General features: G+C 46.0%; 1 protein-coding gene across 3 annotated transcripts in view; it reads left to right on the forward strand.

Annotated features, from left to right (window-relative positions):
* KATNA1 (katanin catalytic subunit A1) overlaps positions 1-8,682 on the forward strand; it is a 34,144-nt gene extending 25,462 nt beyond the window's left edge. For all 3 annotated transcript variants that reach the window (XM_029057867.2, XM_029057869.2, XM_029057868.2), the window contains exons 6-11: positions 712-817; positions 1,402-1,560; positions 3,775-3,901; positions 5,620-5,754; positions 7,133-7,259; positions 8,304-8,682. In XM_029057867.2, the coding sequence (XP_028913700.1) occupies positions 712-817; positions 1,402-1,560; positions 3,775-3,901; positions 5,620-5,754; positions 7,133-7,259; positions 8,304-8,502 (853 nt within the window). In that variant the 3' untranslated portion in view covers positions 8,503-8,682. The remainder of the gene's footprint in view (positions 1-711; positions 818-1,401; positions 1,561-3,774; positions 3,902-5,619; positions 5,755-7,132; positions 7,260-8,303) is intronic.
* Positions 8,683-11,409: the final 2,727 nt, after the last annotated feature.

Genomic DNA, 11,409 nt, shown 5'->3' on the forward strand with positions numbered 1-11,409 from the left:
AATGAGTGGCTAGAACTCTCTAGGATCCCTTCAGCCTGTCTAGCTCCCCGATCGTAATCCCTTAAGAGTACCAAATGCTGCACTTTTTATTGGAATTGGGCATGAGTGATAGTTCGAACTCTGCTCCAACCTCTGAGGTCACTGCTGTGATTTTGCCTCGATTTAGTACTAGGTCACTTTTTCTAGCTCTTGAGATTGGTGACCTTCAGGAGGGTGATCTGGTTAAGCTTTAGAAGTGGGTCACTGCCAGATCAAATTATAAGCTCCCTCGCAATCCTGACTTGTGTGTCACTTTTGGTCACTCTTCTGGGCCAGCGAGGCAGGGATTCTTTTCCTGATTGAGGAGCTGAGGGTAGGATTGGTGGAACTCATGAACAGATTATCATTTTGCCCAATAGCCAACCTGAAACCCACAGTAAAATTATTAGCAATTTTCAGTTGAGATTTTTGAGCTCTGTGTATATTCCAATTTTTATGATAACTATATATTGTGGACAGTTGATTCAGTGCCATCCCTAGAGGCATAACCATAGCTTTTTTCCCTTCCTTTCCCCTCCCCACCACCACACACCATACCATCCATCAGTTTTCTGGTTGTGATGAGATCACAGCATCTCAAACTGAATAGAGAATGGCCATGTAACGTTAATATAGTGAAACCTTCTGAAGTGTCCTGGATTGCAGTGAAAAAAATGGATTTTCTTCTTTCAGGGATGATATAGCTGACCTAGTAGAAGCCAAAAAATTGCTCAAAGAAGCTGTGGTTCTACCCATGTGGATGCCAGAGTTCTTCAAGGGCATTAGGAGACCTTGGAAAGTAAGTTTTCCAATTCTGTGGTATCAGAAATAAAGTTGTAACAATTACCGTCTTAATGTTATCAATATTTTCTAGGTAAAAATGTCATTCTCATGGTTTATTTTGTTGTTTTATGGTGTTTAAGTGCTTACTATAGGTCAAACACTGGTCTAAGCACTGGGGAAGATACAAGTTAATTAGGTCGGACACAGTCCCTGTCCCACGTAGGGCTCACAGTCTAAGTAGGAGAGAGACCAGATGATCCCCATTTTATAGATGAGGAAACAGCGGCACAGGTAAATTTAGTGACTTGCCAAGGTCACTCGGCAAGCAACTGGCAGAGTCGACATTAGAACCCAGGTCCTCTGACGCCCAGGCTAGTGCTCGTTGCATTTGTTATTTAAAAATAAGCACCAGAATTCAGAGCTGCCTCTGAAGAATACTGGGTTCGGTATAAACTTTCACAAAAGTTCATCTTTCAATATCGTGTATAGGCTGATTATAAAACACAGAGTCCTTGTCGCAGAAAACCGTATCCCTTTTTGGTGCCTGTCTTATCGGTGGTCTCTCTTAACCATTTAATTCCTCTGTGGTGTTTTCAACAGGGAGTGTTGATGGTTGGCCCGCCCGGCACGGGGAAGACTCTGCTTGCTAAAGCAGTAGCTACTGAGTGCAAAACGACATTTTTCAATGTTTCATCTTCAACCCTCACGTCCAAGTACAGAGGAGAATCCGAGAAGCTGGTCCGGCTCCTGTTTGAAATGGTGAATGTTCGAGAGAGTCTAATGATTCTGTACCTCTGTGAGGGGGAATAAGTGAGTCGTAACTATCCTCAGTGGCTGAGCAAATCCTAGGAGCCCTCATCAGCGTGACAACTGGAGGCGGATATTGTGCTCTTGGTGCTGTTGAAGGCCATTAATTTAGCCTGACCGCCTAGTTTGAGTCCACTTCGAAATGTGAGCCTGTCTGTTGGCTGTGTGCCTATTCTTGTGCCTAACAGGATTTTTGTTCATCAACTAGAGCAGCTTGAAGTTATTTCTACACTGCCTTCCCTATAATTAGCCGTTACTCACTGAAATAATTCCCCCAAACTGATACTACAGTCATGTTTCCATAATCGTTATTCCATTCACCGACTTGGGGAAAGTCACCTCATAGTTTCAACCTAATGACCCAAGATATGAGTTAAGAAGTCCTTTTTTCAGGCTTTAGCACTTTTGTTCTTTTCCCCTCCCTCAGGAAATTTGAGTATATTGGGGTAAGAATGAACCGTGACTTTCCAAGTGTTTGCACTCAGTCTGCGTGTTTAATCTGCATTGAAAATATATTTTTAAACATCAGTGTAAAGACTGCTGCACATATCCTGCTTCTTCAGAAGATGGAAAGTGGGAAGTTGACTGTAGATATCTCTAATAGAATGCAAGAAGGCTCAGGTGGGATTAAGGTTTACTGTTCTAGACCCTCCTTTCTAAACCTAACACATTCTCAGGATCTGTCTTCCCTTCTTTTTAAGCTGTTTTCTAGCCAGAGAAATTCATTTCGTATTGTTTCCTTCATCCCTTAATTGTACTTTTTGTGAGGGCTAAAGGCAGTTTCCTAGGGTCAGGAATACTGTAAATTTGTGACAAGAGGAAGTTTAGCAGACCACTCTAAACTGCTTAAAAAAAAAATAAATTGCCTCCAAGAGATCTTTAGCCATAGTGTTGATATTGGCATTGCATTTTTTTATAAAGCAACTTTGAAAATAGGTTCCTTCATACAGTTTGGTTGTTTGCATGTAACCACCTTAATCTTATTATAGAGTTTAGTAATTAAGAAGATAGGTTACTTCTTTTAGTTACCAGATGATCCTTAAGTTTCTGTGCTCTGACTTCATGGTGTTTAGTTAAAAAGAATGAGAAAATGTAATTCTGTCATCTTGCTGGTAACCATTCATTCATTCAGTCATATTGATTAAGTGCTTACTGTGTGCAGAGCACTGTACTAAGCGCTTGGAAAGTACAATGCAGCAACAGAGACAGTCCCTGCCCACAATGGGCGTATCCACCTTTTCTTGCATAAAATTTAACTTAAAATTTTATTTAAAAAAAAAAAAAACTTTTCCAGGGATTAGGTTTCTTTTTTAACTATTTAGACCATAGGTAGATTTAATAAGTGCTCAAAATAAGAGTTAGTCTTAGTAAAAGTAATTCTGTCATAGAGTAAGGGGAAGGCCTGGATCAGCGGCCCATCTAACGCTACAGTCTGTCGTCAACAGGAGCAACAAAGGATACTCGGAGCAACAGTGTGGTTGCTATCTTTGATATCCAGCCTTGGAGCTTAGGATGAACCATCTAATATTATTAACATTTTTTAAAATTAGTAACCCTTATAAAAATTATAGTTCATAATTCCACATTCTAATATCTATATCTATTTCCTAACATTCCTTTTTTAAGTGATCATTTTTCTAGTATCTGTTAAGCGCTTACTATGTGTCCAGCACTGTTCTGAGTGCTTCTGGCTTGCTTTCTAATCATCACTGTGGACCACTGAAACATATTTACTGCCTTCACAGTTTCCTCCAGTAACATTCCATCTGCTTGACCATATATTCTGGAAGGTTTTCCTCTTGTCTAACTTGTACTTAACGCTTTTAGGCTCACGACCATTAGTTTCCTGGTGGTGAACAAGTCTGTGTACACTCTAATATAGCCCATCTGAGATGCGGTCCGGCACCACCAACCCCCACTGACACTTTTATGACTCGATGTATTTGTATCTAACTTTAAACTTAATACTACTCACGTGAGGTTCACCGCGCTCTTCCTCCTGTGGAGGTGGCTGTGAGCGAATGGGTTGATTCTGGAAGAGGGGGAAGCTGGGGCTGGGGAGACACCTTGTAGCCGGGAACAGGAGGAGTGGGGTTTCTTTTCTCGAGGCGGCTTTAAAATGTCAGTGTCCCGCTGTTCTGTTGATCTTATTTTTCCCCCCTTTAGGCTCGATTTTACTCACCAACCACTATATTCATTGACGAGATCGATTCCATCTGTAGTCGCAGAGGAACCTCTGAGGAGCACGAAGCAAGTCGAAGGGTGAAAGCCGAGCTGCTAGTTCAGATGGATGGTAAGTGAACTTGTCGTAACGAACCAGCGTCCGCTTCAGATCTCAGATTAGTCCCGTTTTGACTGAGGAGCCACAGAGACAGAGCACACTATACAACTGAGGGATACATTGTGGTGATGGGTGTGATCTCCCTAATCAAAACACTTATAGTCTGTAGGAAAAAGAAGTCAATATTTGTGTATTAACCCTAAATCAGTGCCTTGGCACATCACCTCATTGCCGGAGTCAAGCTTACTCCATAAATGTGATAAACTGCTGTTTAAGGAATTTAGTGGTGATAGGTTTTTACCTGATTATAAAGTGTCAGTCTACAGATCTAGCCGCCGTCCCTGCAAAAGAGTTGTGCTCTTTCTGGTTGTGATTAGGTTCTAGCAGGACCACCAAATCTTAAGATATTTCAAACCTTCTTATGATTTGGAGCCCAAAATTTAAGGTAATTTACTAAACAGGAACAATATTAGTTTCAAATCTAAGCTACTACAAGATATTTTTAGATGTTAAATAATAAGCTAAATGATATTCTTGAAAACCAACTTTCAGAAGGAGACTATTCAGCCAAGGAAAAAATTATCTTGCGTTTTTATTCACACACTTTCTCTCCAGCCGTTTCTGTCTATAACCATCATTACCCCATCGCTTTTGCTTGACTTGTTGCTAGTATCGGTACGGACTCAAGACTGTAAGCTCATCTCTATTCATTCAGTAGTATTGAGCGCTTACTATGTGCAGAGCACTATACTAAGCTCTTGGAATGTACAAATCGGTAACAGATAGAGACAGTCCCTGCCCTTTGACGGGCTCATAGTCTAATCGAGGGAGACGGACAGACAAGAACAATAGCAGTAAATAGGATCAAGGGGATGAACATCTCATTAAAACAATAGCAAATAAATCTTTAGACTGTAAGCTCGTTGTGGGTAGGGAATGTCTCTACTGTATTGTACTCTTCCAAGCGCTTAGTACAGTGCTCTGCACTAAGTGCTCAAGAATTACAATAGAACGAAAATACGATTGAATGAATTATGTACATATAATAATGTTGGTATTTGTTAAGCGCTTACTATGTGCCGAGCACTGTTCTAAGCGCTGGGGTAGACACAGGGGAATCAGGTTGTCCCACGTGGGGTTCACAGTCTTAATCCCCATTTTACAGATGACGGAACTGAGGCACAGAGAAGTTAAGTGACTTGCCCACAGTCACACAGCCGACAAGTGGCAGAGCTGGGATTCGAACTCATGAGCCCTGACTCCAAAGCCCGTGCTCTTTCCACTGAGCCACGCTGCTTCTCCGACATCTGTAATTCATTTCTATTAAAGTCTCTCTCCCCGCCTCTAGACTGTAAGCTCATTGTGGGCAGAGAATATGTCTGTTTACTATCATATTGTACTCTCCCAAGCGCTTAGTACCATGCTCTGCACACAGTAGTGCTCAATAAATACAATTGAATGAGTTGAGTCACTTTGAATAAGCCATGCTAAGGACTGTCTTTTTCTCTCAGGAGTGTGGGTTCTTGGCCTTTTAAGGGGGCTGACTGCAATAGCAGCGGTGCCATATTTTGTCTTCATCACATTAACAGTAATAATAATAATAATTATGGAATTTGTTAAGCCCCTATTTGGTGCCAGGCACTCTTCTAAGCGCTGGGATGGATACATGATAAACTTAAACTTTATGTGAGAGTCATATATTGGCCTTGTTATCCTCTTCCTTTTCCTAGGTGTTGGGGGTGCTGCCGAAAATGATGATCCTTCCAAAATGGTTATGGTTCTTGCGGCTACTAATTTTCCCTGGGATATAGATGAGGCCTTAAGACGACGCTTAGAAAAAAGAATTTATATTCCACTACCATCAGGTATCTTCATTCAAATCCTATATAAAAGCGCTGTCTGCTGTGATTTTTTTTCTCAGATTTTGAAATTGAAATTCACCATTAGTCAGTTGGCCTTTTTAGGTGGAGAACGGGCATCGCTTATCACAGAAGGATAATAATAATGGTTATGGTACTTGATAAGTGCTTACAGTGTGCCAAACACCGTGCTAAGCGCTGAGGTAGATACAAGTCACAAGTCAGTCAGGCCGGACTCGGTCCCTGTCCCACATGGGACTCTCACTCCTAATCCCCATTTTCCAGATGAGGGAACTGAGGCACAGAGAAGTGAAGTGACTTGCACAAGGTCACAAAGCAGACACTGAACCTAGGTCCTTCTGACTCCCAGGCCCGTGCTCTAGCTACTAAGCCACACTGCTTCTCCAGCGTAGATGCTCGTGGATACTAGAGTCAGCTGCCCAACCTTACACCCTGCAGTCCTGCAGTGCTCTAGGACTACAATGGAGTCAATCCAAGCACACAGTCTATCCCGCCTCCATTGCTGCGTCGGCCTCCTGGCTGACCTCCCCGCCTCCAGTATTCCCTGCTCCGCTCTGTACTTCACTCTACTGCTTGGATCATTTTTCTACAAAACCACTCAAACCGTGTCTTCCCGCTCCTCAAGAACCTCCAGTGGTTGCCCGTCACCCTCCACATCAAACTGCAGCTCCTCGCTATTGGCTTTGAAGCCCTCAATCACCTTCCCCCCTCCTCCCTCACCTTGCTGATTGTCTACTACAACCCAGCTCACATCCTCCCCTCTTCTAGTGCCAACCTACTACCTTTACCTCGTTCTAGTCCATCCTGCTGCTGACCCTTCACCCGTGCCCTGTCTTGGCCCCGGAACCTCTTTCCCCTTCAATTCGGACAATCATTCTGCCCACCTTCAAAGCCGTATTAGAATCCCATCTCTTCCTAAGAGGCTTCCCCAACTGTTTCCTCATTTCCTCTTCTCCCAGTCTTTTCTTAATCTCCCTTGCACTTCGATTTGCACCCTTTATTCACCCCACCCTCAGCACTTAGGTACATATCTGTAATTTATTTATATTAATATCTGTCTTCTCTAGACTAAGTTTGTTGTGAGTGGGGAACGTGTCTCCCGACCCTGTTATATTGTACTCTCCCAAGTGCTTAGTTCAGTGCTCTGCACAGAGTAAGCACTCAATAAATGATTGATTGATTGATGAAGTCTCCCATCAGGAATGACGTATGAATCTGATCCTAGTACTTGTATTTTTTTTTCTTTAACAGACCACGGGAACTAGTTCTTGTGGGTGAAAGGGCACAGCTTAGAAAGACAGAGGATCAGGAGGGTGACTTGGAGTTGGTTCAAGCTTTTTCTTCTTTTTGGGGCTATTTCTAGCAAAGGGCAGAGAGGAGCTCCTGCGAATAAGCCTGCGTGAACTGGAACTGGCTGATGATGTCAACCTTGCGAGTATTGCAGAAAATATGGAAGGCTATTCCGGTGCAGATATTACCAATGTTTGCAGGTATGTCAGAGGAAAACTTTCAAAGTCGTGGTTTTTGGAGGGACGAGGGATATTTCTGTTCATCATTTTTTAAAGTCTCACCACCTCCAGGACACTCACTCAAGTGTGATGGCTTGTGCTGAGCCCTCTGCACTTTCTTGCTTGGTTCCCTGTGGTCAACAGCGTGCAGTGAGGGTCTTATATCCCCCACCCATGGTGGGAAGAGAACAGACTCTCACGCTGACTGTGAAGACAGCTACAGCACCCCCAACTCCTCTCCCTCTTTTAGAGCCTCCTTTCCCTATCCCACTGTCGCCAATTCTCCCTCTTTTGTAGGCTCACTGTGGCTTTCCTTTATGACTGTCTTTGTATCCAGGATAGTTCAGGATTTAGAATGTGTCACACCCTCACACAGATATCATACACAGTCCCAGTCTCGCAGGGGGCTCCGAGTCTAAGGACAGAGGGAGAACAGGTATTTAATCCTCGTTTTACAGATGAGGAAACAGAGAGAAGTGACTCGCCCCAGGCCACCAAGCAGGCAAGAGGCAGAGCTAGAGTTGGAACGCAAGTCTCCTGACTTCCAGTCCTGTACTCTTTCCACTAGGGCTGTTGATGTCTGTCTCTCTCTTTAGACCGTAAGCGTGGTGCGGGCAGGGAACGTGTCTGCTAATTCTGTGGTGGTGTGCTCTCCCAAGGGCTTAGTACAGCGCTCTGCACATAGTAAGTGGTCAATAAATACGATCGATTGATTAATTGATAGAGCATGCTACTTCTCCCCGCTTCCCTGCCGGCCATTCCCCTTCTCTCCGACTCCTTTCGGTGAGTATCGCAGCAGAGCGTCGGGGAAAATTTTCGCAAGCTCCAAATTTGCGGCGTTAATGGTTTTGCCGGGCCCGGATGAAGAACGGCCTCGCAAACAGTAAGTTGCCTGGGAGCAGTCTCGGGCACAGCCGAAACAGTCAAGGGTTTATCGTGTCCCAGTTGTGCGGCTCAGCCGGAGCCGTGCTCGCTCGCTCCGACTTGGACTTATCGTCCCCCCTCACTGCTGTATTTCCAATTTAGGGATGCATCCCTGATGGCCATGAGGAGACGGATCGAAGGGTTGACGCCCGAAGAAATCCGGAATCTTTCCAGAGATGAGATGCACATGCCTACCACCATGGAGGATTTCGGCATGGCTTTGAAAAAGGTTTCTAAGTCAGTATCGGCCGCGGACATTGAGAGATACGAGAAATGGATAGTCGAATTTGGATCGTGCTGAGTTCTTTTCTAACTAAACCTAATCTTGAGAAACCTGCCTTAAGTCTTAATTCGTTCCGGTCTGTAATGAAAGCCAGCGTTCCATTGCACCCCGCGCTCTATTTTTTTAAGCTTTTATAATGACAAAATCAAAAGAGAACAACATGATTCTGAATAAAAGTAATTTTTTAAGCTGCAGGCAGACTCGACTCCGCTTCCTTCAAGTATATCGGGTGTGGTGACGAGAGCCAGAGAGCGAGGCGTGAACCAACTCGGCGCCGGCCGCGAGTCTGCTCGGCCAGGTTAGAGATCGGTCCCGGAGACACGGGGTGGCACCCTGTGCTTAGCCGGCAGGTGCTAAGCAGCCGTTTCCAAAGGGAAGTTCTACTCGCGCCCCAAGCGCCGCGACCGTGAGGATTGCCCACGGCCACCTGCCCGCCCACGGTGAATCTCAAGGATAAGGGGGGGGGCAGCGCCTTTTTCTAAGCTCTGCCAGTTTCACATACAACAGTAGAGGGAGGAGGGCACGCGATGGCCCTGGGAAGCAGCGTGGCTCAGTGGAAAGAGCCTGGGCTTCGGAGTCAGAGGTCCTGAGTTCGACTCCCGGCTCTGCCACTTAGCTGTGTGACTTTGGGCAAGTCACGTAACTTCTCTGTGCCTCAGTTCCCTCATCTGTAAAATGGGGATCAAAAGTGTGTGAGCCCCACGTGGGACAACCTGATTACCCTGTATCTCCCCCAGCGCTTAGAACAGTGCTCGACACCTAGTAAGCGCTTAACAAATACCAACATTATTATTAAATATCCCCACACCCAAGTCCGGGATTTCCCCCAGCCCAGGTGTTTGGGTTTGTCTGACCACCTCCCCTTTTGTGAGATGAGGACGGCATTCCCGAAGTTCATTCGTATTTACTGAGTACTTACTGTGTGCGAGGCACTGTACCAAGCGCTTGGGAGAGTACAATAATAACAGCAGATACGTTCCTGCCCACACTGAGTTCAGAGTCAAGAGGGGGAGACAGACGTTAATATATAAATTGTGGCTGTCCTCCCCCTCGTGCAGGGATACGATAGGCCTTCCAGGGACACCACTGGGCCGAAGCGAGGGGCCCACCGTTCCGTATCGCTCACCACTAGCCCCTCCGGCCACAGCGACCCTGTGGGTTTTCAGGATGAAGGGGCCCGCAGTTCTCGGGTTGGCGCCGGGTGATACGTGGTGCGTTCGATCAGGCCCGGTGCCCCAGAGGGGTTATTCTTCCGCACTGTCCCCCTCGCAGATGTTCACTCTACTCCACTTAGCCTGAACTTCAGCTTCACATCAACTGACCCTTCAGTCAGCCTGCTTTAGTCCCCTTCTTTCTCTCCCACCGCACCAGCCCCACGTGGTAGGAGCTTAGGAGACATTGGTGCACGCAGAATCTAACTTTATTTGGAAGGCAGCAGGCAAAATGTTCCCATGAACACAGACTAGAAGACAGGAAGAGGAGCAGCATCGGAGCAAACAGGAGCAAAACCAAAGGTGGCGGGGGGCGGGCGGGGGTTGCGGGGGCTCGAAAATAAAAATTATGGTATTTAAGTGCTTACTATGTGCCAGGCGCTGTATTGAGCACTGGGTTGGATACAAGTAAATCCAGTGGGACAGTCTAACTCCCTATTTTGCAGATGAGGGAACTGAGGCCCAAAGAACTTAAGTGACTTGCCCGAGGTCACACAGCAGACAAGTGATGGAGCCGGGGACCCGGGTCCTTCGGACTCCCGGGCCTGCGCTATATCCACCGTGCCAGGCCGCTTCTCAAAGTCAATGGTATTTATTTATAGTATTTATTGAGCGCTTACTATGTGCAGAGCACTGTACTAAGCGCTTGGAATGAACAAGTCGGCAACAGATAGAGACAGTCCCTGCCGTTTGACGGGCTTACGGTCTAATCGGGGGAGACGGACAGACGAGAACAATGGCAATAAATAGAGTCGAGGGGAAGAACATCTCGTAAAAACAATGGCAACTAAATAGAATCAAGTCAACGAGGGGAGGGGTACTTCTGGGAGGGGCAGAAGGGCAGAAGATCGAGTTCCGTTACTGGATCACACCAACGATCCCTCCAATAATAATAATGGCCTGTAAGCACTTGTTAGTGTCAGGCACCGTACTAAGCGCCGGGGTGGATACGAGCAAATCGGGCTGAACACGGTCCCTGTCGCACGTGGGGCTCGCGGTCTCGATACCCATTTTACAGCTGAGGTAACTGAGGCGCAGAGAAGCGCCCAAGGTCCCACACGGCAGACAAGTGGCGAAGCCGGGATTAGAACCCATGACCTTCTGACTCCCAGGCCCATACTCCACTAGGCCACGCTGCTTCTCATAGTCAGTCTCGGAAAGGTAGGAGTATCTTTTGGCATCCATCTCGCTGTGTGAAACCAACTGACACCTTCGATTGCCTTCTAGGATTCTTATTAGGGAACTGGAATCTCAAGAACATCCAGTAATAACAACTCTATCTGCTCGCCTCTGGTTGCTTGAAGCATTTCCTTCTATTTATTTTAGTCAGCCCTACAGTCCATTTGTAGCAGATGGCGAGCAACTATTCTCTGTTGAACCCGTCCACAGCCTGCCACTTGTCAACTGTGTGACCGTGGGCAAGGCACTTCACTTCTCTGTGCCTCAGTGACCTCATCTGGAAAACGAGCCTCACGTGGGACAACCTGATTACCCTGTATCTACCCCAGCGCTTAGAACGGTTTTCTGCACATAGAAAGCGCTTAACAAATAACATTATTATTATTACCACGTTTGAGAATTTTGTGGACTTTCATCGCCTCCCTCCAGGCGCTTCTCAGCCTTCGTCGTTCTGTGCTGCAAACCAGCAGCAGCGCTGATTGAGCCCTTACCACGAGCAGTATTCCTCCATACCTCTGCCTCTCTGCCACAAGCT

The sequence above is a fragment of the Ornithorhynchus anatinus genome, chromosome 2 (genome assembly GCF_004115215.2).
Source record: "Ornithorhynchus anatinus isolate Pmale09 chromosome 2, mOrnAna1.pri.v4, whole genome shotgun sequence".
NCBI classification, from domain to species: domain Eukaryota; kingdom Metazoa; phylum Chordata; class Mammalia; order Monotremata; family Ornithorhynchidae; genus Ornithorhynchus; species Ornithorhynchus anatinus.